The sequence below is a fragment of the Acanthochromis polyacanthus genome, chromosome 16 (genome assembly GCF_021347895.1).
Source record: "Acanthochromis polyacanthus isolate Apoly-LR-REF ecotype Palm Island chromosome 16, KAUST_Apoly_ChrSc, whole genome shotgun sequence".
Lineage (NCBI taxonomy): Eukaryota > Metazoa > Chordata > Actinopteri > Pomacentridae > Acanthochromis > Acanthochromis polyacanthus.
This window is the reverse complement of record NC_067128.1, coordinates 24,974,283-24,997,855: the sequence shown is the minus strand read 5'-3', so window position 1 is coordinate 24,997,855 and position 23,573 is coordinate 24,974,283. Positions and strand designations below refer to the sequence as shown.

The 23,573-nt window shown below is 39.5% G+C and overlaps 1 protein-coding gene and 1 long non-coding RNA gene across 2 annotated transcripts in view; both read left to right on the top strand.

Moving 5' to 3' along the window:
- Window positions 1–5,142: 5,142 nt before the first annotated feature.
- On the top strand, window positions 5,143–8,316 carry LOC127537761 (uncharacterized). The gene is made up of 4 exons (XR_007947585.1): window positions 5,143–5,291; window positions 5,404–5,570; window positions 7,236–7,569; window positions 8,214–8,316. It is a non-coding gene; the product is annotated as an uncharacterized LOC127537761 (long non-coding RNA).
- Window positions 8,317–11,635: 3,319 nt separating this feature from the next.
- LOC110956071 (nesprin-2-like) overlaps window positions 11,636–23,573 on the top strand; it is a 48,199-nt gene continuing 36,261 nt past the window's right edge. Inside the window, exons 1-5 of the mRNA XM_022201341.2 lie at window positions 11,636–11,785; window positions 11,869–12,776; window positions 19,278–19,436; window positions 19,569–19,719; window positions 19,876–20,034. Coding sequence (XP_022057033.2) covers window positions 11,636–11,785; window positions 11,869–12,776; window positions 19,278–19,436; window positions 19,569–19,719; window positions 19,876–20,034 — 1,527 coding nt within the window. The remainder of the gene's footprint in view (window positions 11,786–11,868; window positions 12,777–19,277; window positions 19,437–19,568; window positions 19,720–19,875; window positions 20,035–23,573) is intronic.

Genomic DNA, 23,573 nt, shown 5'->3' with positions numbered 1-23,573 from the left:
ACTTTCTCACTGAAGTGACAAAAACTTCAACCAGCCTCACTCTGGCTGATCAACTCAGCAAGGTCAACATGCAGTGGGCTGAATGCATGAAGAAGACCATGTTTGTAAGTGTTCTTACTAATCCTCTCTCAGAGACTTTTCATGGCAGGATTGGTGGTTTTCAACTATTAACCCTCTGACTCCAAGCAGTTTCTCAGTATATTTTTGCTCCTGTCACATTTTTACTCAAAGATAGAACAATTTGTTTGATAATTTATTTTACAAATATTGGAAAAACCTGGAATCAACATGTACAACGTGTTGTTTTCAAGTGCCCAAAGGTGTTACCAATACTGGAAAGAAACGGTGACTATATGTTTTATTAGTTACAGTTTTAATTTATTTCCTAACTTGTCTCCTCTCTGCTTTGTGTCACAGAAATTTTGTCGTGTGACTGTTGGTCACTAAAGACTTCTGAGTAATACTTAGGAGTGCACTTGTTTTGTTTTGTTTTTTTTAGTTTTTATAGATTCTTGTGCAAACAGTTGATTCTTTGTGAATTTTTAAATGAAACGTGTAGAATAAAGTGATTGTGAAGAAATATTATTTGAAGTTGTCTGACATAATGGTATGTCACAAATGAGTAATTCAAGAGCCACTGAAAAGTTCTAAATCATTCTTTCTGTTGCTGTACCATGTTGGGCTCTGATAAATTACATCATTTTGGTGATTTTTTCAAAAGATAAAATGCCTTTAAAATTCACCAGTGTGTTTTGAGGGTCAGATGGTTAATACCAAGACTTCTTTAAATACCACTGCAGGTTTTTGTCTTCTAAAAAAATAACTTTTATCAGGGTTTTTTATTTTCTTTTGAATATGACATCAAAGGTCATTTACAAAATATTTAGAGATTAAAGGACAAATATACATCAATGAATATTGCCATTCATAAAGAATTTCTTTCTTAGGAAGTGTCATCAGAGCCGAGTGTTGGTGCCTCTTGTCTTCATATGGTGCATTCACTGACCCAAGAGGCTGGCTGTCTCTTCAGACAGCCATTGGAGGTGGCCTCAGCCCCACTGAAAGCCAGCAGAGAGAAACTACAGGTTAGCAAACTTTCAAATCGCTGAAGAGGAGGAAAGAAACCAGCAGCACAAACTACAAAAGATTGTTTAAATCTTTATGTGTCTGTTGATTAGTTACTAAATAAAAAGATGATTGGAGTGGACGTGTCCTCTCTCAGCGCTCCTCAAAACTTCCAGGCAAGCCACATAGAAAAATTCCAGCAGACTCTCCCACAGGTACTCATTGTGATGCAGATGACTAATTTCTTCTTTTTGTTTTTATTAAACCCTTTCCCAGTCAAATCAGTGTACAGATTAATGTGTGTAAATCCAGTATAGCAAATTTTTCTCCTGTGCTACTTCCAGTGTTATTATGTTTATTGTAATATGGCAACCAAAGGGCAGAGTTTAGTGTAATTGCTTGTATCTGTATGACAGATCCTTGCTGAAGCAGAGAAGACCTGTGGGGACCTGCAGAGGGCTGCTTCCAAACTTGAAGGTCATCTGGCTGAGCTGGATCACTGGAGCACAGATGCCCTGGACTGTTACAATCACATAAAGGAGAAAATGCACAAAGGACACTCAGCGCTGGAATCTTCAACCAAAGTCTGCAAGCCTAAATTTTGTGTTCCTTCTAATTAGACCATTTGTTAGACCATATAGCAAATATTAAGTAAAACTGTGCCCTTCAAAGTTGTAGAGCTATGCTAATGTTTGGTTTTGGTCAGTCCTTATAAATAAAGATTATGCATTCAGTCCAGAATAACCAATACAAACTATGGCACTTTCTTTCTAGATGTTGATATCTCGAGGCTTGCAGCTAGTGAACCAGGTTATAACTGAGAATCAGGATCTGCAAGACTTTGTGGCAGGACTACAGAAAACCTCTCCTCTACAGCATCTCAGTACCTCTTGCATGCAGCACAGGATCTCAGAGGCAGTCTCCCACTGCCAGGTGAGTTATGTCAGTTTGTGGTGACTTTTTGTCCCTTAACACTTACTCGTAATCATACTCACATTTATATATTTTTCACTTTTCTAGGAGATTCTTGGAGTGTTTAGTTCCCTTGGGTTGAAGCAACAAGTTGGTGAATTTCCTAATAATCAGTTGCCTTTTAAAACAGCCTGTCAGACACCAAAACAGCTGGAGACTGGATTTTTAGCTGTGGCCAGAACCAAACCAGGAAACCAGACTGAGAATGTTATACTGCAAACGCAAGACCCCAATCAACTTTCACCTCAGATTCCATCTCACATACCTCAACAAAAGACAAGAGGTCAACAGAGTTGGTCTGAGACCCCGCACATGAGAGCACAAGATGAAAAAGACATTGTTACACCCCATATAGTAATCCAAATGATGCCTCAGCCTTTGAAGGAACCAACACCTCATTCATTCATTCAGTCTCGTCTTGCTCAGGCTGCAGAACAAGCTGAATTTGAGCTTTTGATCCAGCCACAGTCATTTTCTAATTTCTATCCTCAAGCTTCAAGTTTCAGTGAAAATGATCAATCTCTACCTGCTACTAATCAAACTCCTGGTGGACCTCAATTCCAAGTGAGTTCAGTTTTGTCTAAATGTGCAGCAGGTTCAATGGTAGAGGAGAAGGAAAGCTCTTTGCCCTCACAAACTCATAGCAACACGCACAGATCCAGAATACCTGGGCAAGCAAACACTTTACAGAGTAGTAAACTTCCACAGCCCCCAGTTATGGTCCGCAGTGAAGTTCATTCAAAAGCCCAGTCGATGGCGAGAAGCAGGCTGGAGAAGACCAGGTCCCGTCTGCAGGGACGCATCCAGCAAGCAATCAAGTTATTTGGTGGCAAAGAGTTTTCAGAATCACAAGTCAAGAAGAAACAGGTACAGTTTCAAATATTAAGGGATAGAATAGGAAATATGTCACTAACCCTTACAGATGGTTTACTTTCAGAATACTTCAAAACGAGTTTAAGTTGTTGCTTGATTAAAACAGAAGCTTGATTGTGTTTGACCCTCTGAACCCCAAAATCTGCTGTTGTATTTGAAAGATTTTAATTCACAAAAATATCAGAAAAAATTATTACATTTTTCATTTTCTAGTGGTCCTTCAACTAGTCATCTGTGATGTGCCATTAAGGCTGAGAACTTACATGAGGAACTGCAAAAGAAATAGAATGAATAGTCTGATTTTTAACTTCCTGATGGTGCTTACTGAGTATTCATCTGTGATGTGCTGTTCTTTTGTGAAACTTAACCAGACTTAAGCTAAAAGTAATTAATTTTCAACAATGTCACTTTATTCTGCATGTCTCATTTCAAAATGGAAAAGAAATAAAGGGCATTGTATTCTGTCTAAATCATAAAAATTTGCACTTGGCAAGCCATATCTTGCAAAGCTGCGAACAGTAATCATTTGACAAAAATGACTGTTCGGCTGAGCTGCAGGTTGTGTTTACACAGAGCAGAGAGGAGAAAGTGTAGGAAAAAAATTTAAAAATGTAAGTATTAGAGTACAGTAGGTACAGTATGCACACTTAGCATTTTTCCCAGTATTAGTACAAGCTGTTGGCACTTCGTAAAGTGTGGTACATGTTCATTACATTCTTTTTTTGTTTTGTTTTGTTTTAAAAACCATCAAAAATATTTTGCTTTTTTCGATTTTTCAATTATTTGTGGCCATACAACTATGTCATATTGCACTGAGTCTATTTTAGAGTTCTCTTTACTTCTAATCTGCAATACCTGTGTTGTTTCCATTGAGGTGCAAGACTTAATATTGCTGTTAAAAATGAGTCCACAGTGAATAAAAATGTGACAGGAGCGAAAAACAGTCCCAGAAAGCAGTTGGGGTGAAGAGGGTTCCTGCTTTGCATTTCACACCAGGCCTTAAAACTTACCTGAAATTTCTTATCCTGATTTGACGCATTCTTTGCAGGTCTGTGGTGTTTTGTTTTGTGTTGCTACCAGTTTAGTTTGTGCATGTTTGTCCAGCTGTATGTCTTTCTGTGCAGAGAGCTTTAAAAATGCTGCAGCCTTCCATGCTTGAAGAGTTCCTGGGTGCTGCTGAAGGTTTTGGGGCCTTCTGCTCTGGGCCCCAGCTCCAGGACTTGATGCACCTCTCTGACTCAGTCAGTAAGCAGTGGGAGGTATGTCAGAAATTAGACACAGAATGTATTAAGGACTGATCAATCGATTAGCAAAGGATTAGCCAAAGTTTTCACTGAGTTTTAATATAAAAGTTTCAACCAAACACCAAAGGAGTTCAAAGACACACCTAAGAAAAGTCCCTGTTTTGCAGAATTACCATATATTTTAGTCCAAAATCAGTACCTAAAACTTGATTATTTTGATTCTGCCAAGTGGAGCTTAAAAAGAAATAGATTTTCTTAAACATTGTGTTTCCCATTGAATCTTTATATTCCTGTATTTATGGGGTGATGAACATTGTTTTGCATCAGTTCTTTCACCATAATCATAAAACAAAGATTTTAAGATTCTAGATTCAAATTCCTTTATTTGCCATTTGTACACATAAACAGACAGTTTAGGCAAATAGAAATTCTTGTGCAGGGCTTTCTTCAAAGTCGAGTTAAAAACCAGACAACACAGCTGTCAAAAATAGAATTAATAAAGACACTCCACAAGAGTGATATGAAGGATAAATACAAAAAAAAGAAAGAGGACAAGATGCTGCAACTGAGATAAAATGCTTCAATTGTCAGTTGTCCATAAACATGTACATATATATGCACACGCACACACATTTATATATATATTTACATATACAATGTGGAGGGTATTGCACACAAGTGAGATGAGGTACTGAGGAATTACTACACAGAAAATATTGTTTACATTTTTGTTTTTGCCATCAGTCTCACTGTGACAAGGGTATTTTTATATAGTGGAAGTATACAGTACTAGGTGAAATACTTCCAGGTTGTGTTTTACTCATTTACTTGCAATTTCTGAGAAAAAAAATTGTGTGTCCAAACTAAATTCAATTTTTAACAAACCTTTATATCATCGCAGTGTGACAAAACTATTTTATTTCTTACAAACCTTCCATACCCATCTCCCCAAAGTATGTCTCTGCTTGTTTGTGTCACATTTAGGATGTACGCAGAGAAATGGCTGCCTTTGTTCCCATCTTGTGGTCTAAGATCAGAGAAGGGAACCCGCCATTTTCAGTTCTGCAGTGTGGAATGCATACTAACTCTCTCCGTGAAGCTAATGACCAGACTGACCATAATTTTTTGCAGCATCAGGTACCTGCATAACTGTAACATGGCATTAGCATTTGACTGCTGTGTGGGAGCTGTGTGACAGAAGATCAAAGATATTTGTTTCCAGTCTCTCAGTAGTTCATCTTGCTTGCAGGCTGTCACTGAGGGAGATGCATCTGTTGAGGAGGGTGTTGAATCACTTAGAGAGCTGTATGAAACACTGACGCTAAGGAAATCCTTGAGCCTCGCTACAGATCAGCTGATAGAGTCAGATGAAGTGCAGGAAACACAACCCAGTGACACAGCACTCCCAGCTGACAGGTAAGACAATGTTAAGATCTGCATTTTCTTATATATGTGTTGAAACTGTAAAGCAACATCTATGCATACCGTTTCTTCACTTTTAAACCTTTTCTCAGATTTGTGTTTATTAGTAAATCTTAGGGTTTTATAAGGAAATGAAATTGTTGTTTTTTACAACTACATTTTTTTAGTGTGTTTTTCCAAATTCTTTACAGGAGAAGAGTTATTTTGACAGATGTCATATACTATCCAAAAACATTTTTAATTCTTTGTTTCATCAAACAATATCTAACAATTATGGAAGTTCTTGAATTGACCCTCCCATTAAACGTTGATTTTTGTTTTGTGAAAACTCTTTACCATATCTTTTTCCAAAAAGTTACTTTCAGTTGATATTTTAGCTACATGCTCAATTTATTTAAACAATTAGGTGTCACAAAGCAAATTGTTTGTATATATGTTTCTGGCATGCTAATGCTATTCATTAGCAGATACAAAATATCACTCTGAATCCCATAATTGTCTGGTGGGTTTGAAAGGCATATCTTCTTTTTAAAAAATCCTCAGAATGACATCATTTATCACCCCAAGACAGAACAGAAAGAACTGTTGAATTTCCAATTTTCCAATAATCACTGAAATCATGTGCTATGTGCTGTTTTGTCTGGAAAATTTAACAAATCTGACCTTAAAATTATAGCATTTTATCAAAATGACTGAATTCTACATTCCTTGTGTAAAAAATTGCAATAATAAACTGTTTGTACCAGATCCTGTTGACACACAAAATTCATGCTCATCAGCATAAGTGGAAAGCTAGGACATATTCTCAGATGTGGCTAACAATCACATGACAGAAATTAGGAGACTATTCAAGCTACAGGTTGTGTTTCCACAGAGATCAATAAAATAAATGCAGCGAGGCTTAAAAACAGAGGAGTAAGTTGTCGACAAGTTGTTAGAAGATACATACAGCTTGATAAAATATTTTTTATGGTTTAAATGCAGAGTAGGGTGAAAAACAACCAGTTTGTGAAATGTAAATAATTAAATATCCATAGCATGTGGAACCAACATTTTGTTCCAGTACTGGCCAGACCTGAGGACACTCAGAAAAATGTTGTACAATTTGGTTCCAGATGTTTTTTTTTTAAATTTTTTGTTATGCAAATGATCAAAGAACTGACATATGGCATCATAACTGTGTCATATTGTACAAAAGACATTTCTGAATTCTCTCTCCTTCCAGCCGTGGCGTGCTATTTTTAAAGAGGTGCAGAACTTTATATTGCAGGTAAAAATTAGCTTACAGTGAGGAAAAATGTGACAGGAGCAAAATAACCAAACAAAAACAAAAACACAGAGAAACTGTTTCAGAGTTCAGAGGGTTCAGAAAAACATCAGAATTAATTTTTGCCATTTCATTTTGCTGAATTAGACAGAATTATAAGAGAAGTTTGTTGCTTTAGAAGTTACCCTTAGAGCCCGTAGTTTACCCTTAGTTTACCCTTAGTTTCAGTTCATGGAAGCAAATGAAATGTATTTAATTGAAGCAGACAGCTTTTTTTTTAATTAATCATTGTCACTCTGCAATGCTCTCAGCCTATTAATCTTAATGTAGATTCCTGTCGGACCAAGCGGTTCTAACCCTGATTTCCCCCTGATAAACATTTCTTATCTCAGCAGGGGACAGCAGCTCAGGGCAAACACCCCACTGAGACCGACTGACGTGTCGGATGACACACAGTCGAGCAACAGTCCCCCACAGGAACAAAGTGTGGACAGCCAACAACAAGAGCTGGTTACTGCTGTGTCAGCACAACTTCATGGTGATGGTGAGATCCTCCAACTAAATGTCCGGGACGACCCAGCAGAGGCTCAGCACCACTCTAGTCAAAGTAGAGATTGTGTGGGAAAGAAAACTCAAAAGCCTTCACTCAAAGCTAAACAGCAGCTGCTTAAAGCTCGTCTACTGCACGTCACAGAGAGCAGTCAACAAACCCAATCACATATTCAGGTATGAAGAGTATGTCATTGCCTTTCATACAATTTATAATCTTCAGTTTAAATATGGCTCACCAAAGTGTCTGTACAGCAGATCATAATTTGGGCAAGTGAGACAGTTTAACAGCAGACTACATCTTTTCTCTGCATTCAAACTACAAGACACATGTCAAGTGTTTTAACTTAAAGTCAAGGCTTGGATGCAACCTATTTAGCTAAAATCCTGGACATCCATGCTTCTGGATAGTTCTGAGAGAGAGCATTCTGAGAGAAGGCCAAAGGCATCAGTGTACATGTTTCCATCTCCTTGCTCTATGTATACAAGTGTTTTTCTTTAGTTTTCTTTCCTTAATATTGTCCTTGTGCAACTTTGATTTAATGATATGAGACAGGCTTTGCATTGAATTACCATTCCTGTGAAATGGTAATTCAAACAAACCCTATGATATAGCTTGTAGTATAAAGAAAATACTTTGTACATTGCATTTAAAGCAGCCTTCTTAACACAAACTCAGTGGTTTTCCTAACTGTGCCTGACCTGTACAAGCCACAGCACCAGCTGTAGGGCACTAATCCTAAGTAATTGGATAGGCTCACCACTCTGTCTTTCCCCCTTCCCTTTGCTGGACTGGCCTCTTCAACTCTCCCATCTATCAGGCACTTGTCAGGAGCAACACTGTGGAGAAAAAACAGAAAGCTGAATTCACCGTCATCCCAGAGACAGTTCCACCACAGCAAGAGCAGCTTTCTGAACAGGAAGTACTGGAGAGGTATGGATGAATATCTCAGATCAGCTTTACTCCACATTACTTTTGAAGAGGAATTGACAGTATGTATAATACAAATATGCTGATGAGATTAACTCGATGTCACACATTTTATGTCGTGTTTGGCTCCCATTTAGTCATTCAATCTCAGAATACATTATATTAAAACAATGTGTAAATCTTTGCTCTAGTTACAGAAAGTCCTCCTCAGCATTTTAACATCTATTCACAAGAAATCAAGAAGGTGTTTCAGTATGTGTTTAGTATACTGAGATTTGTGATTCCAAATAAGCCCTTTTTTAAGATAGGGGATCTGTAACACTGGAGCTTCATAAAGTAATTGCATTCTGTTATTCAGACATAGGTCACTTTTCTGGTAATGTTCCTCATGACTTCACTCAAATATACCCACCACAGTGATGGAGAGAGTAGACACGGCACTTGACAGTACATGAAGTGATGCAAAATCATGAAATAATAAACAAAGGATTAAATCTAAATATCAGCTTATCAAACTATTCAAGTAACTAAGTACAGCAGCTAAAAATGTGTTTACATTGTTACTAAACTCTGTATCGCCACACTTGGGAGTTACTTGATACTTGATGATTAGGCTTTATTCTACATGAAGTTATGGGGAACATGCATGAGCACAGCAGTGCTATTGCTACAAGTATCCTGCTCTAAGACTGTGAAAGTGAAAGATTTTCTGATAAATAGACCTGCCATGACAGAAAAAAAAACATCTCACTTGACTGAGGTTAAGAAAAGTTCACACTGAGACCTGCTGTTACACACGTGGACAAAATTGTTGGTACCCCTCAGTTAAAGAAGGAAAAACCCACAATTCTCACAGAAATCACTTGAAACTCACAAAAGTAACAATAAATAAAAATTTATTGAAAATTAAATCATCAAAATCAGCCATCACTTTTGAATTGTTGATTAACATAATTATTGAAAAAAAAAAACTAATGAAATAGGGCTGGACAAAAATGATGGTACCCATAACTTAATATTTTGTTGCACAACCTTTTGAGGCAATCACTGCAATTAAACGATTTCTGTATTTGTCAATGAGCGTTCTGCAGCTGTCAACAGGTATTTTGGCCCACTCCTCATGAGCAAACAGCTCCAGTTGTCTCAGGTTTGATGGGTGTCTTCTCCAAATGGCATGTTTCAGCTCCTTCCACATATGTTCAATGGGATTCAGATCTGGGCTCATAGAAGGCCACTTTAGAATAGTCCAACGCTTTTCTCTCAGCCATTCTTGGGTGTTTTTGGCTGTGTGTTTTGGATCGTTGTCCTGTTGGAAGACCCATGACCTGCGACTGAGACCAAGCTTTCTGACACTAGGCAGCACATTTCTCTCCAGAATGCCTTGATAGTCTTCAGATTTCATCGTACCTTGCACACTTTCAAGACACCCTGTGCCAGATGCAGCAAAGCAGCCCCAAAACATTACTGAGCCTCCTCCATGTTTCACCGTAGGGACAGTGTTCTTTTCTTCGTATGCTTGGTTTTTGAGTCTATGAACATAGAGTTGATGTGCCTTACCAAAAAGCTCCAGTTTGGTCTCATCTGTCCAAAGGACATTCTCCCAGAAGCTTTGTGGCTTGTCAACATGCATTTTTGCAAATTCCAGTCTGGCTTTTTTATGAGTTTTTTTCAGCAGTGGTGTCCTCCTTGGTCGTCTCCCATGAAGTCCACTTTGGCTCAAACAACGACGAATGGTGCGATCTGACACTGATGTACCTTGGCCTTGGAGTTCACCTTTAATTTCTTTGGAGGTTGCTCTGGGCTCTTTGGATACAATTCGAACCATCCGTCTCTTCAATTTGTCATCAATTTTCCTCTTGCGGCCACGTCCAGGGAGGTTGGCTACTGTCCCGTGGGTCTTGAACTTCTGAATAATATGAGCCACTGTTGTCACAGGAACTTCAAGCTGTTTAGAGATGGTCTTATAGCCTTTACCTTTAAGATGTTTGTCTATAATTTTTTTTTCGGATGTCCTGGGACAATTCTCTCCTTCGCTTTCTGTTGTCCATGTTCAGTGTGGTACACACCTTTTCACCAAACAGCAGGGTGACTACTTGTCTCCCTTTAAATAGGCAGACTGACTGATTATGAGTTTGGAAACACCTGTGATGTCAATTAAATGACACACCTGAGTTAATCATGTCACTCTGGTCAAATAGTTTTCAATCTTTTATAGAGGTACCATCATTTTTGTCCAGGCCTGTTTCATTAGTTTATTTTTTTAAATAATTATGTTAATCAACAATTCAAAAGTAATGGCTGTTTTTGATTATTTAATTTTCAATAAATTTTTATTTATTGTTACTTTTGTGAGTTTCAAGTGATTTCAGTGAGAATTGTGGGTTTTTCCTTCTTTAACTGAGGGGTACCAACAATTTTGTCCACGTGTGTAGATCCTGATTGATCCTGTCTTCATGTTGAGGATAATTTATAATTTCAGATGAGTGATGAAGTTACTGCTTTTGGTGTGTAAATGATTGCAGCTCTCTCACTTTGCAGACACTCATGAAGCTCTTTAGATTAAAGATTCCTACAAACAGATTCTGACCTTCATGGCAATAAGTCTTCAAGGACAATTCAGTTGGTAATAGATGTGAAATTGTGGGGAAATGAATAATGTGTGTTGTGATTTCGGTATACAAACTGTGTATTTTGCTCTCTGTGATGTTTTTGGACCATTGTTGGTGCTCAAATGTGGAAAACACTTTCCTAAAACATTTCACATAACTTGAAGCACTCTACTTGTGTGTTTTTAATGTGGCAATGTGAAGTTGAGACTTGTTGTGCTGCGTTGCCATGTTGTCATACGAACATGTTATTAGGTAAGACATTTTAAGATTTCCATTGGAACTTGTATTGAACAGTGACTAGGGTTTTCATTCAGACATGAAGCTACCACATTCAGAGGCTGTCAGATTAACAGGAAGGAGTGAATGGGACTTTAGTTTAAAATACAATACAAATTTTAAAAAACAGAGCATTTATATAAATACTGTAGATATACAATATTGTGTATAGAGAATCTGCTGTCACTAACTTGCAGTTGCCATTCTTGTTCAGGCTTTTAAATTTAAGTTAAAACCACTAAATAATTGCTACAACAGATCATTTGGTACATATTAGGCTATGTGGTTGTATGTATGCATTCTACTTTTTGTAAACTGCATTGTTATTTTGTGTAAACCTACCAAAATGAAATAAATCAGTGTGCAATATAATTTCATCAAGCCCAAAATTGTTAAGTTCTGCTTCTTCTTTTGTGTTTGGGGCAGAATGTCATCTCTGGAGAACACTGCTGCCCTGATGGAGTCTGCAGCTGATCAGAAGACACTGATCACAGAAAAGCTGAACTTGATCATCGGAAAGTCAGTGGACATCTCCCATTTGACCTTGGCAGATTCTACAATGTTATCTGACTTAAAGGTACAACATATCTATGTGTTAAAAAAGTAGTAGTTATAATATAAAGAATGAAACAGTTGCACATTAATATTGATGTTTTCCAGGAGATAGATGACAGACTGCAGGCTGAAATCAGGAAGGTATCAGAACAAAGCATTGAAGAGGAAAGACAAAGGCCAGAAGCCACATCCCTGTCACCCATCTGCCAGGCACTCCACTGCAGTGTCCATCATCTCAAGCAGCTCAGACAGCAGCTGGGGAAAGTTCAGTCAGTTGCTGAGGCTCTGGATCACTTCCTGGCCACAGTGAGAGAAGTCAAGGCTGAGATCCCAACCCTGCTGGCAAACCAGGATCCGAACAGGCAGAAAAATGAGGCCAACTGGGAGCAGGGTAGACATTCTTGGCAGGCAGCAATGCAGAGGTTGCAGGCTGCTATGAAACAATCTGATAGTGTTGACAGTAGTTTAAATGCAGTGGGCATGACTCTGACCATGGATGGTACTAATGTGACATGTCAGGATGTGGTGAAATCCATGTCTAAATGTGTTGTGGAGATGGAGAAAAAAATGGTGATAGCCAGTAAAAAACAAAGAGAGGAAGAACTTTTTTTTCTGGAAAAGGTAAAAATACTGGAACATGAGAAGCTGAATCCTGTGGAGATTTGTGTGATGAAAATTGGGAATAATTTTCCAAAGCAAAGCAGGGCACAGGAGTATTCCACACCAAGTGGGACAGAAAATGAGTTGGCACTGGAGCCTAAAAGGAGTAGGTTGGAAGGAGAGAACTACATAAAGACACAACGAGAGGAAGCTCAAACAATGAAACCTGACAATACTTTAAGAACCAAGGAACAGAGACCAAGACAAAGAAGCAGCCAGATTAAGAAAGAGGGAGAAGAGAAGCAGAGTTTGGTCCAGAGGAGAACTGCCTTGCTTGCAGCAATGAGGGAGATGAAGACTACAGCTGAGCAGCTGAGGCTCCAGGAGCCTAGTCTACCTGCTCTGCAACAGAGGTACAACACTTAACTAGCTTCAGTCATGCATCTGTATTCAGTGTAACCACAGACATAACATAATTGACACTCACCAATTTCAAAATCTTGGATAATTCCATGATGGCAGAGATGGTAATGTATTACACATCTCTTCATGAGCCAATTACCGGTATTTTCTTTGTAGCAGTCAAACTGGGATACATCCAGTCAATCGTGTTGTTGCACTAAGTCAGGCACCGTGTTGTCAAACTGTGCACATGCCTAGTAGAAGTATAACATTCAGGGAAGAAAGCTTTTTAAACTTTACTTGGGGTTGACTCATCAATCTTTTAAAGCATTGTTTTAGCAGAATTGACTGTTGACATACATGTGAAGACATAGAGTATATGAAAGCAAAACACTTACTCATATAATCTGTTGAATCTTCACGTTTTTCTCCTGAGCAAGTGGAAAAAAAAAAACTTTCAACACAGAGCATGCTAGTATTGTATGTGATGCTTACACTAGGAGACATATCAGTTACATGTTTTTGAGAAGTCATGTTTTTTGTATTTTTACTTTAAGAAGATATGAAAATATCAAAATCAAAACAGTAAAACCTTTAACAGTATGACTCTTAATGCACATACAACTCTAAATACTTAATTCCATTTTATGATGAATCACAATTTCACTTCATATACAAATGGAAATTGTACTGTATATCTGGTATTGTGTGTATAATGACCTGGGGCAAATAACTGACTCAAATTCAGGGATCAGACAAAACATGAGAGTCTAAAATCCAAGGTTTAATGAATAAAGCAGGGATTAAACACATATAAGCGGTCAGCAAGGCAACCAGGCCAGAGTAGGCAGAAAGGCAAAAATGAGAGATGTTTCAAAAATCCTAAAGTACATGATTCATAAAGACTTATAGATATTCAGCCAAAAACATGAAACAGGAACAGACAGCAGTCATACACGGAGAATCACATAATAACACAAAGAATGGCTCAAAAGCTTGACCATGGACAGTACAATGACAAAATGGCAACTGGGAAAAAAATCAGCAGGATTATACTAGTACAGTGGAATGAAAAAGTTTGGACACTCCTGATAATTTTGAAGATTTTCCTTTATAAATCACTGGTTGTTTGGATCAGCAATTTCAGTTAAATATATCATTTAGCAGACAGACACAGTGATATTTGAGAAGTGAAATGAACTTTATAGGATTTACAGAAAGTGTGCAATAATTATTTAAACATAAGTAGGCAGGTACATAAATTTGGGCACTCCAACAGAAAAATTACATCAATATTTAGTAGATCCTCCTTTTGCAGAAATAACGGCCTCTAAACGCTTCCTATAGCTTTCAATGTGGGTCTCTATTCTGGTTGAAAGCATTTTTGACCATTCTTCTTTACAAAACATCTCCAGTTCAGTCAGGTTTGATGGTTTCCAAGCAAGGACAGCCCGCTTTAAATCACACCACAGATTTTCAATAATATTCAGGTCTGGGGACTGAGATGGCCATTCCAGAACGTTGTAATTGTTCCTCTTCATGAATGCCTTAGTAGAATTTGAGCAGTGTTTAGGGTCGTTGTCTTGTTGAAGTATCCAGCTCAGCACAACTTCAACTTTGTCACTGATTCTTGAACATTGTTCGCAAGAATCTGTTGATACTGACTGGAATCCATTCGACCTTCAACTTTAACAAGATTGCCAGTACCTGCACTGGCCCCACAGTCCCACAGCATGATGGAACCAAGACCAAATTTTACTGTGGGTAGCAAGTGTTTGTCTTGGAATGCTGTGTTCTTCATCCGCCATGCATACCGCCCCTTGTTATGTCCAAATAACTCAATTTTAGTTTCATCAGTCCACAGCACCTTATTCTAAAATGAAGCTGGCTTCTCCAAATGTGCTTCAGCATACCTCATGTGCACAGAAAAGGCTTCTTCTGCATTACTCATCAGCATCCCCTTGTGCAAAGTGCGCTGAACAGTTGAACGATGCACAGTGACACCATCTGCAACAAGATCATGTTGTAGGTCTTTGGAGCTGGTCTGTGGGTTGAGTTTGACTGTTCTCACCATCCTTCACCTCTGCTTATCTGAGATTTTTCTTGGCCTGCCACTCCGGTCCTTAACTAGAACTGTGCCTGTGGTCTTCCATTTCCTCACTATGTTCCTCACAGTAGAAACTGACAGCTGAAATCGCTGAGCTAGCTTTTTGTATCCTTCCCCTAAACCATGATGTTCAACAATCTTTGGTTTCAGGTCATTTGACAGTTGTTTTGAGGCTCCCATGTTGCCACTCTTCAGAGAAGATGCAAAGAGAACAACTTGCAATTGGCCACCTTAAATACCCTTTCTCATGATTGGCTTCACCTGTGTATGTAGGTCAAGGGTGAATGAGCTTACCAAACAAATTTTGTGTTCCAATAATTAGTGGCAAAGGTATTCAAATCAATAAAACAATAAAGGTGCCCAAATTTATGCACCTGCCTATTTTTGTTTAAATAATTTTTGCACACTTTCTGTAAATGCTATAAAGTTCATTTCACTTCTCAAATATCACTGTGTTCGTCTACTATATGATATATTTAACTGAAATTGCTGATCCGAACAACCAGTGATTTGTAAAGGAAAATCTTCAAAATTATCAGGGGTGCCCAAACTTTTTCATTCCACTGTATATACCCATCAGGCATAACACTATGACCACTGACAGAAGAGGTGAATAACAATGATTATCTCTTCATCATGGCACCTGTTAGTGGGTTGGATATATTAGACAGCAAGTGAATATTTTCTCCTCAAAGTTGATGTGTTAGAAGCAGGGAAAATATATTAGATAGCAAGTGAATATTTTCTCCTCAAAGTTGATGTGTTAGAAGCAGAGAAAACTGGCAAGTGTAAGGATTTGAGCGAGTTTGACTGACCAAAATCAGTGGCGGGCCGTGCATTTCACACCTAGGCCTTCAGTGGTGCTCCGTCTGAATCAATCTGCCCCACAATAACTATGTTATGGCTATAAAAACCTCTTCTTACGCAGAAATGCAGTATAAAGAGGCATTGAATCACAGACAGATAACTCATGCAGCCACGATAAATGCTTTCACTGAAGAAACAAACCCGGGGTGTGCAAGTCTCCTGCAGCGACAGCTGCCACACACATAAAAAAGCATCAATAATAACTTCATAAAATCGCAATATTATTTCGGAAAATAGCAACATTTTACTCACCATAAATTCGCTCCTTGACACCTGTACCCGTTATGTAACGCAGGACCAGTGCGAGCTGCGTTACTGGCGTTTGTCGTCTCATCCACCATAACAGAGACAAACGGTGCTTTTTTAACTTCGCATCTTATCTCTTCTCCCATCACTTCAGCAACAGCAGTGATCAGGTCGTTTTGTATTTTGCCTGACGTCCCACTAAACACTTTATTAGTGGACAGGTGGTAATGTAAATCCATGTTGCTCTCTGCAATGAGAGAAAGAAGCTCCACATAGTTTCCTCTGTTTTTGGATCCAGCGCTTTCATCGTGTCCTCGAAATCAAAGCTCCTGTTTGCCCAAAAAATGACACAGTCTTTTTTAAGATTTCCCTATTTTTCTTCACCTTTTCGTTGTGGAGCTCTGTTTCCCTGCGCACTTGGTCGCTCAGCTGTAGATCCACTCTGGTTTCCCCAAAAGTTTTGGAAAGCACCGTTGCTTGTAAGTGTCCGGCAGTGCTTTGGTGTCTCGTTGCAGCCTTGGTTAGGCAAGCCAAATTTACAAACCCAGTGTGGCTCCAAACACCATGTCGATCAGTGGCAAACAACAAACACTCCCAGCAAAACAACTTGCAGTGTTCCTAGGAGCCTGTGAGCCAGGGGTACCGCTCGTAGTTCGTGGACTGAAAGTGGCGGACAAATCCTTTTCTCGGTTGTGACAGGCTTGCTAGTTTCGAATTGCTCGACCTTTCTTTACGATGTTGAACTTTTCTTGAAAAGTCCATCTTGAAAATGGATTGGACAATAAATCTGCAAGCAAATCTATTTCTTCTCCTCCTTCAGCCATTGTGGGTTGAACAAACCGCTATTACATCGACAGAACTAAATTTCTGTTCACGCAGCTCGCAACAGACGCTGTTCAGTTCGCTAGCTCTGGCAAGTAAACTCTCTGACGATCCAATCAAAGGGTGCAAATACGCTGACGGCACCGTACACTTGCTAGAGGGCCTTGGTGTCGCCAACTCAAAATCTGATTGGTTGAAGCAACAGTTTAATCTACAGTTATTTTCTGCTGGAGGGCCCGCAGAACTGATTCTGAAGGCCTCAAGGCAGATTTCTTTGACTTTGACCCTGCCTAGCAACAAATAATGGATGAAATGTGATTGGCTAAATGCTTTTATATGAAAATACATGTCTGGAAGCAGCACAACCAGAAGAAAAGCTATGAAGGGAAGCAGACAGACTATTTGGAATTATTTAACAAGTATTTATGGACGAAATATAATAAACATCAGTCTGTGATTTAGACATTTTTTAGGCCAGCAGAGAAGGCCTTGCAGGCCCTGACGGCCCACCACTGACCAAAATTGTGATGGCTAGACGACTGGGTCAAAGCATCTCCAAAAGTGCAGCTCTTGTGGGGTGTTCCTGGTCTGCAGTGGTCAGTATCTATCAAAAGTGGTCCAAGAAAATAACAGTGGTGAACCAGCAACAGGGTCATGGGCGGCCAAGGCTCATTGATGCACGTGGGGACCATGTGGTCCAATCTAACAGACCAGCTACTGTTGCTCAAATTGCTAAAGAAGTTAATGCTGGTTCTGATAGAAAGGTGTGAGAATACACAGTACATTACAGTTTGTTGCATATGGGGCTGCATAGCCATAGACCAGTCAGGGTGTCCATGCTGACCGCTGTGCACTCTCGAAAGAACTAACAATGGGCACGTGATCATGGAACAATGGAAGAAGGTGTCCTGGTCTGATGAATCATGCTTTCTTTTACATCACATGTATGGCCAAGTGCGTGTGCATCGCTTACCTGGACAACACATGGCCCCAGGATGCACTATGGGAAGAAGGCAAGCCGGCAGAGGCATGTGATGCTTTTGGCAATGTTCTACTGGGAAACCTTGGGTCCTGCTATCCATGTGGATGTTACTTTGACACACACCACCTGCCTAAACATTGTCGCAGACCATGCACACCCTTTCATGGAAACAGTATTCCTTGATGGCTGTGGCCTCTTTCAGGATAATGCGCTGTGCCACAAAGCAATAATGGCTCAGGAATGGTTTGAGGAGCACAACAATGAGGTTGAGGTGTTGACTTGGCCTCCACATTCCCAAGATCTCAATCCAATCGAGCATCTATGGGATGTGTTGGACAAACAAGTACAATCCATGGAGACCCCATCTTGCAGCTTCCAAGACTTAAAGGATCTGCTGCTAACACCTTGGTGCAAGATACCACAGCACACCCTCAGGAGTTGAGTGGAGTCCGTGCCTCAATGGGTCAGGGCTGTTTTGGCAGCAAAAGGGGAACCAACACAATATTAGGCAGGTGGTCATAATGTTGTGCCTGATCCGTGTCTATTGACTAGAGTAATTTGCTGACACAGGTGATGTGTCAAAGTAGTATGTAAACAGAACAAAGAGCATAAGTAAAACTAACCAAGAAACAAGAAAACAAAATCCTATCCTAAGTGCTTTAGTAGAATGCAACTGGCCTTCTCTCATCCGAGATTCTTCCTTAGTAGTGACAATATACAATCAATATAAACCTCTGAATTATATTGATTGTATCTCATTAACAACCCAAGATTCAAATGCCTCCAAGTGTGAATAATTGGGAAACTGTCTGGGAAGGGATATTCGGACTGCTTCAAAAGTACTGAATGAATGATGTCATGGACCTCTGTTTAGAGATGACTGTTCCTATTTAACAGAGATGATTTCCTTTACTCCTCTCTTGAACTAGTCATTTAACTAAGCATTCTGCAAGCACTTGGTCAAACAAAGGACAGCCATCTCCTCAGAACAAATTTCAGCAGTCTACCTGCATCTAAAGCATATGGGGAAATAATTAGAGGACAGCAATGTCCAGATTCTGATCAGAGTGGATAGTTAGTTTGAGAAAGGAGTTGAGGAAGCCATCTGTGTTAAGATGTCTAAATAGAGGATGGGGTCTATGATACCACTTATGAAGTACTTATAATGCATTGCTGAGATTCTTCCACAGGCACTTTCACAACGACTGCCACCTTGAGTCATGTGAGACTTTTTGCTAACACGTCATAAGCCATGTGATTTGGGACTAATAATAAATACCTGGAACTTCACAGTATTCATTTGCAACTGACAAGATCTCTTGAATAGAGATGAAACAAAAAAAAAGAGAAATTCTGTTGCATTCTACTAATGCACTTAGGAAAACACTGTAGCGATGTCAGCATTATGCAAGTGTTATGCAATAATTCATCTTCACAAATCCTGTTTTTTAAATAATGTCATTAGCCTGATTGTTTAATTGTCTACAGGACACGTGCCTTGACAGAGTTAGAGAGTTCTCTTGCTGGCCTCCTCTCTGAGGTACAGTACATACAAGATGCAACTTCACAATCAGGAATCCTTGATGAAGATCACATCAGAGAGATGGAAGATCTTTGGGAGGAGACAACAAAAGCTGTAACTGAACGGTAAAGAAGAACAGCCTGTTTGATCATTACTGTTTCTGTGTTTGATCATTTAGCACCATATGTCTCTGCCTCTCTAGTATTTGTCCTACTTGGTTGAGTTGGTGTGTTTGTTGTGTTATGGATCATACACAGGCTGGAACAGTGTTGTGTAGTAACAGAGCTGCTGAGGAAGTTTCAGAGTCTTCATGGTGAGCTGAGTATGACACTGCAGAGAGCAGAAAACATCATCAGTAATAAAGCCTCTTACATGGGAAAAGATAACCTGCAGAGACTACACACTAAGGTATATCACACATCTGTTTGATTTAAAAAATGAACACAAAGACATCATAATGATCCTTGTGTATATTACTGGCTTTGGTTATTTGTACTTTACCATCTAACAGAGCTTGTACAGTATATTTACTGATATTGTTTGTGTCTATGCATGGTTGTTAAGGTCCAGGAAATCAAAGTTGAACTGAATGGCCTTGGGGACAGCATAGAGGAGATCCGGAGCATCAGCAGGCAGCTTCACACTCGCCTACGTCAGATACCAAACTGCAGCAGCATCCCATTTGAGAGTGAAGCTGATGCTCTCATGGATCAGTGGCTGGATGTAAGATTAGCTACTTTATTCTCAACTCACTATCAATTTCAGTCTGATTTTATCCCCCGCCGACCGTAGGTATGGAGGGGGATATTGGCGTGGACACGTCCGTCCGTATGTCCGTCCATCCGTCTGTCCGTCCGTCCATACCGTCCGTCCACATTTCGTTTCCGGAGCATATCCCAGAAACTACTTGAGGGATTTCATTCATATTGCACCCAGGCCATCTCTGTATAGTATAGATGTGCCTTTTGGGGTGCATAACCTTGACCTGATTTTCAAGGTTATACTGAGGCACTTCAAATATTTTTTGGTTTCCGGAGCATATCTCAGAAGCTAGTTGAGGGATTTCACTCATATTGCACCCAGGCCATCTCTATATAGTATAGATGTGCCTTTTGGGGTGCATGACCTTGACCTGATTTTCAAGGTCATAGTGAGGCATTTCAAATATTTTTTGGTTTCCGGAGCATATCTCAGAAACTAGTTGAGGGATTTCACTCATATTGCGCACACTAAGCCTGTTGGTAATGTAGATGTGCCTTTTGGGGTGCATGACCTTGACCTGATTTACAAGGTCATTGTGAGGCACTTCAAATATTTTTTTGATTCTGTTTCTGGAGCACATGTGAGAAACTACCTGAAGTATTTCATGCATATTGCACCCACACCACCTGTGCATAATGTAGATGTGCCTTTTTGGGTGTATGACCTTGACCTGATTTTCAAGGTCATTCTGAGGCACTTCAAATATTTTTTGGTTTCCGGAGCATATCTGAGAAATCAGTTGAAGGTTTTCCTTCATATTGCACACAGTAAGCCTGTTAGTAATGTAGATGTGCTTTTTCAGGTGCATGACCTTGACCTGTTTTTCAAGGTCATTGTGAGGCACTTCAAATATTTTTTGATTCTGTTTCTGGAGCATATGTCAGAAACTACCTGAAGTATTTCATGCATATTGCACCCACACCACCTGTGCATAATGTAGATGTGCCTTTTTGGGTGTATGACCTTGACCTGATTTTCAAGGTCATTCTGAGGCACTTCAAATATTTTTTGGTTTCCGGAGCATATCTGAGAAACCAGTTGAAGGTTTTCCTTCATATTGCACACAGTAAGCCTGTTAGTAATGTAGATGTGCTTTTTCAGGTGCATGACCTTGACCTTATTTTCAAGGTCATTGTGAGGCACTTCAAATATTTTTTGATTCTGTTTCTGGAGCATATGTCAGAAACTACCTGAAGTATTTCATGCATATTGCACCCACACCACCTGTGCATAATGTAGATGTGCCTTTTTGGGTGTATGACCTTGACCTGATTTTCAAGGTCATTCTGAGGCACTTCAAATATTTTTTGGTTTCCGGAGCATATCTGAGAAACCAGTTGAAGGTTTTCCTTCATATTGCACACAGTAAGCCTGTTAGTAATGTAGATGTGCTTTTTCAGGTGCATGACCTTGACCTTATTTTCAAGGTCATTGTGAGGCACTTCAAATATTTTTTGATTCTGTTTCTGGAGCATATGTCAGAAACTACCTTAAGGATTTCATGCATATTGCACCAACGCCACCTGTGTATAATGTAGATCTGCCTTTTTTTGGTGTATGACCTTGACCTGATTGTTTTTATTGTAGTGAAGATGTATCATTTTGTAGGTGTATCGTCCAGTATATATTATTATTTCTTGCACTTAGAGGCACTATATATAAGGCAGGGGATGTTTTAAGTGAAGCGTGTTTATTTATTTTTGTTCTTTTTGTCTTTTCCTGTTAATATTTTACCAAATTGTAGATACTTTAACATTATTTTTCACTATCCATCTATCCATCCATTATCTATACACCTCTTAATCCTCAGTAGGGTCACGGGGGTGTTGGAGTCTATCCCAGCTGACTTGAGACGAAGGCAGAGACACCCTGGACAGGTCGCCAGTCTAGCGCAGGGCTACATATACAGACAAACAATCACACTCGCTGTTCTGGCTCTGCCAACAATTTTAGTTATGTGCGCTGGCCCTTTAAGAGAAACGGGAAGCGTGTGTTCAGGCCATGCGGTGGAGCCAGTGTGTTTACTTTGGACCGCAAAGAGAGACAGACAAATATCGTGTTCTGTAGCTGTGTTGAATTCAAAAACGGCATTCCCTTTTCACATCTGCCAGATAAAAACGAGTCCAAACCATTCAGGCGTCTGTGACTTATTGTGCGGAGGTGTTTAACGGCTGGATAGTGGAAAAGGTTTCCATGAGGCCAGAACACTCGCATTCACACCTACATGCAATTTAGAAATTTAGAATTACCAATTAACCTTAGCATGTTTTTGGACTGTGGGAGGAAGCCAGAATACATGTAGAAAACTCACGCATGCACAGGGAGAATATGCAAACTATGCAGAAACATCCCAGGAAGGCAGGGATGCGAACCGGGGATCTTCTAGCTGCAAGGTGAGAGTGCTAACCACCGATACACTGTGCAGCTATTTTTCACTATGTAGCTTTTTTTTTAAACAATTCTTGTATTATGTTACACGAGTTACATACCAGGATGGACGCAACAGTGTAGTTTTCAACAATTATTTATTTCATAAGGAGAAGTGGATGTCCCCGCTTACTTCATCATTTTGTCTCTGAAACTCATCGAACCCAATTAGTTATACAGCACAACAAATGGCGGATCAACCCGCAGGGATAACATGCATGAACTCACTCCAAACTTAGGGCCCAGCAAAAGAACTGCAAGCTAACACAACACACATGGCGGACCAACCCGCAGGTATAACATGCATGAATTCACTCCAAACTTAGGACACAGCAAAAGAACTGCAAGCTAATACACCTCACCTGAAAACACACCATAAGATCGAGTATGGGGAGTCAGAGCATAGATGATATTAGCAGGGGAAGTGACCCAAATAAAACAAACATAAAACAAAAGACAAATGTTGGGAGTTGGTTCGCCCGCACAAGTTCTTTATCCTTTCACACAGCTGTAGTGTATTACTGGGCGAACTAACTCAAAATAAAAATATAAACGAGGTTACAAAAAGGACAGCAGGCAGCGGTCCACACGAACACTGCAATACACAAAAACACAACATTACCAAAGACTAAAAAACATTTTAATCACATCTCTAAAAACATTAAAAAGTCGCATACCTGAAACGCCGTCATCCCACGCTCAGTTGTTCACTCACACGGTGCCACATAATCACTCCATTCTTCAGCAATTCCATAAAACCCTACCATTCAACATGCATATAAAATACCGAACAACATAAAACAATCACCATATTATAATAATATTTACCGGATTGTCTCATTTCATCCGCTTGCCTAGCGTGTGTGCCCAGCAAACACTCAGACCATCCCACAGGAAACCGGCGTCTTCTTCGGCAAGCAGCTGACTTCCTTTTTAAAGGAAAAATGCCCAGGAGAAGAGCCACACCCCACGGTGTCCTATGCTACAATTACATTAAATATAATGTGCAGAACATGTCTGAAAAATTTAAATTTTGAGGGTTAAAAAATGCATATCATAGAAGAAATATTTTG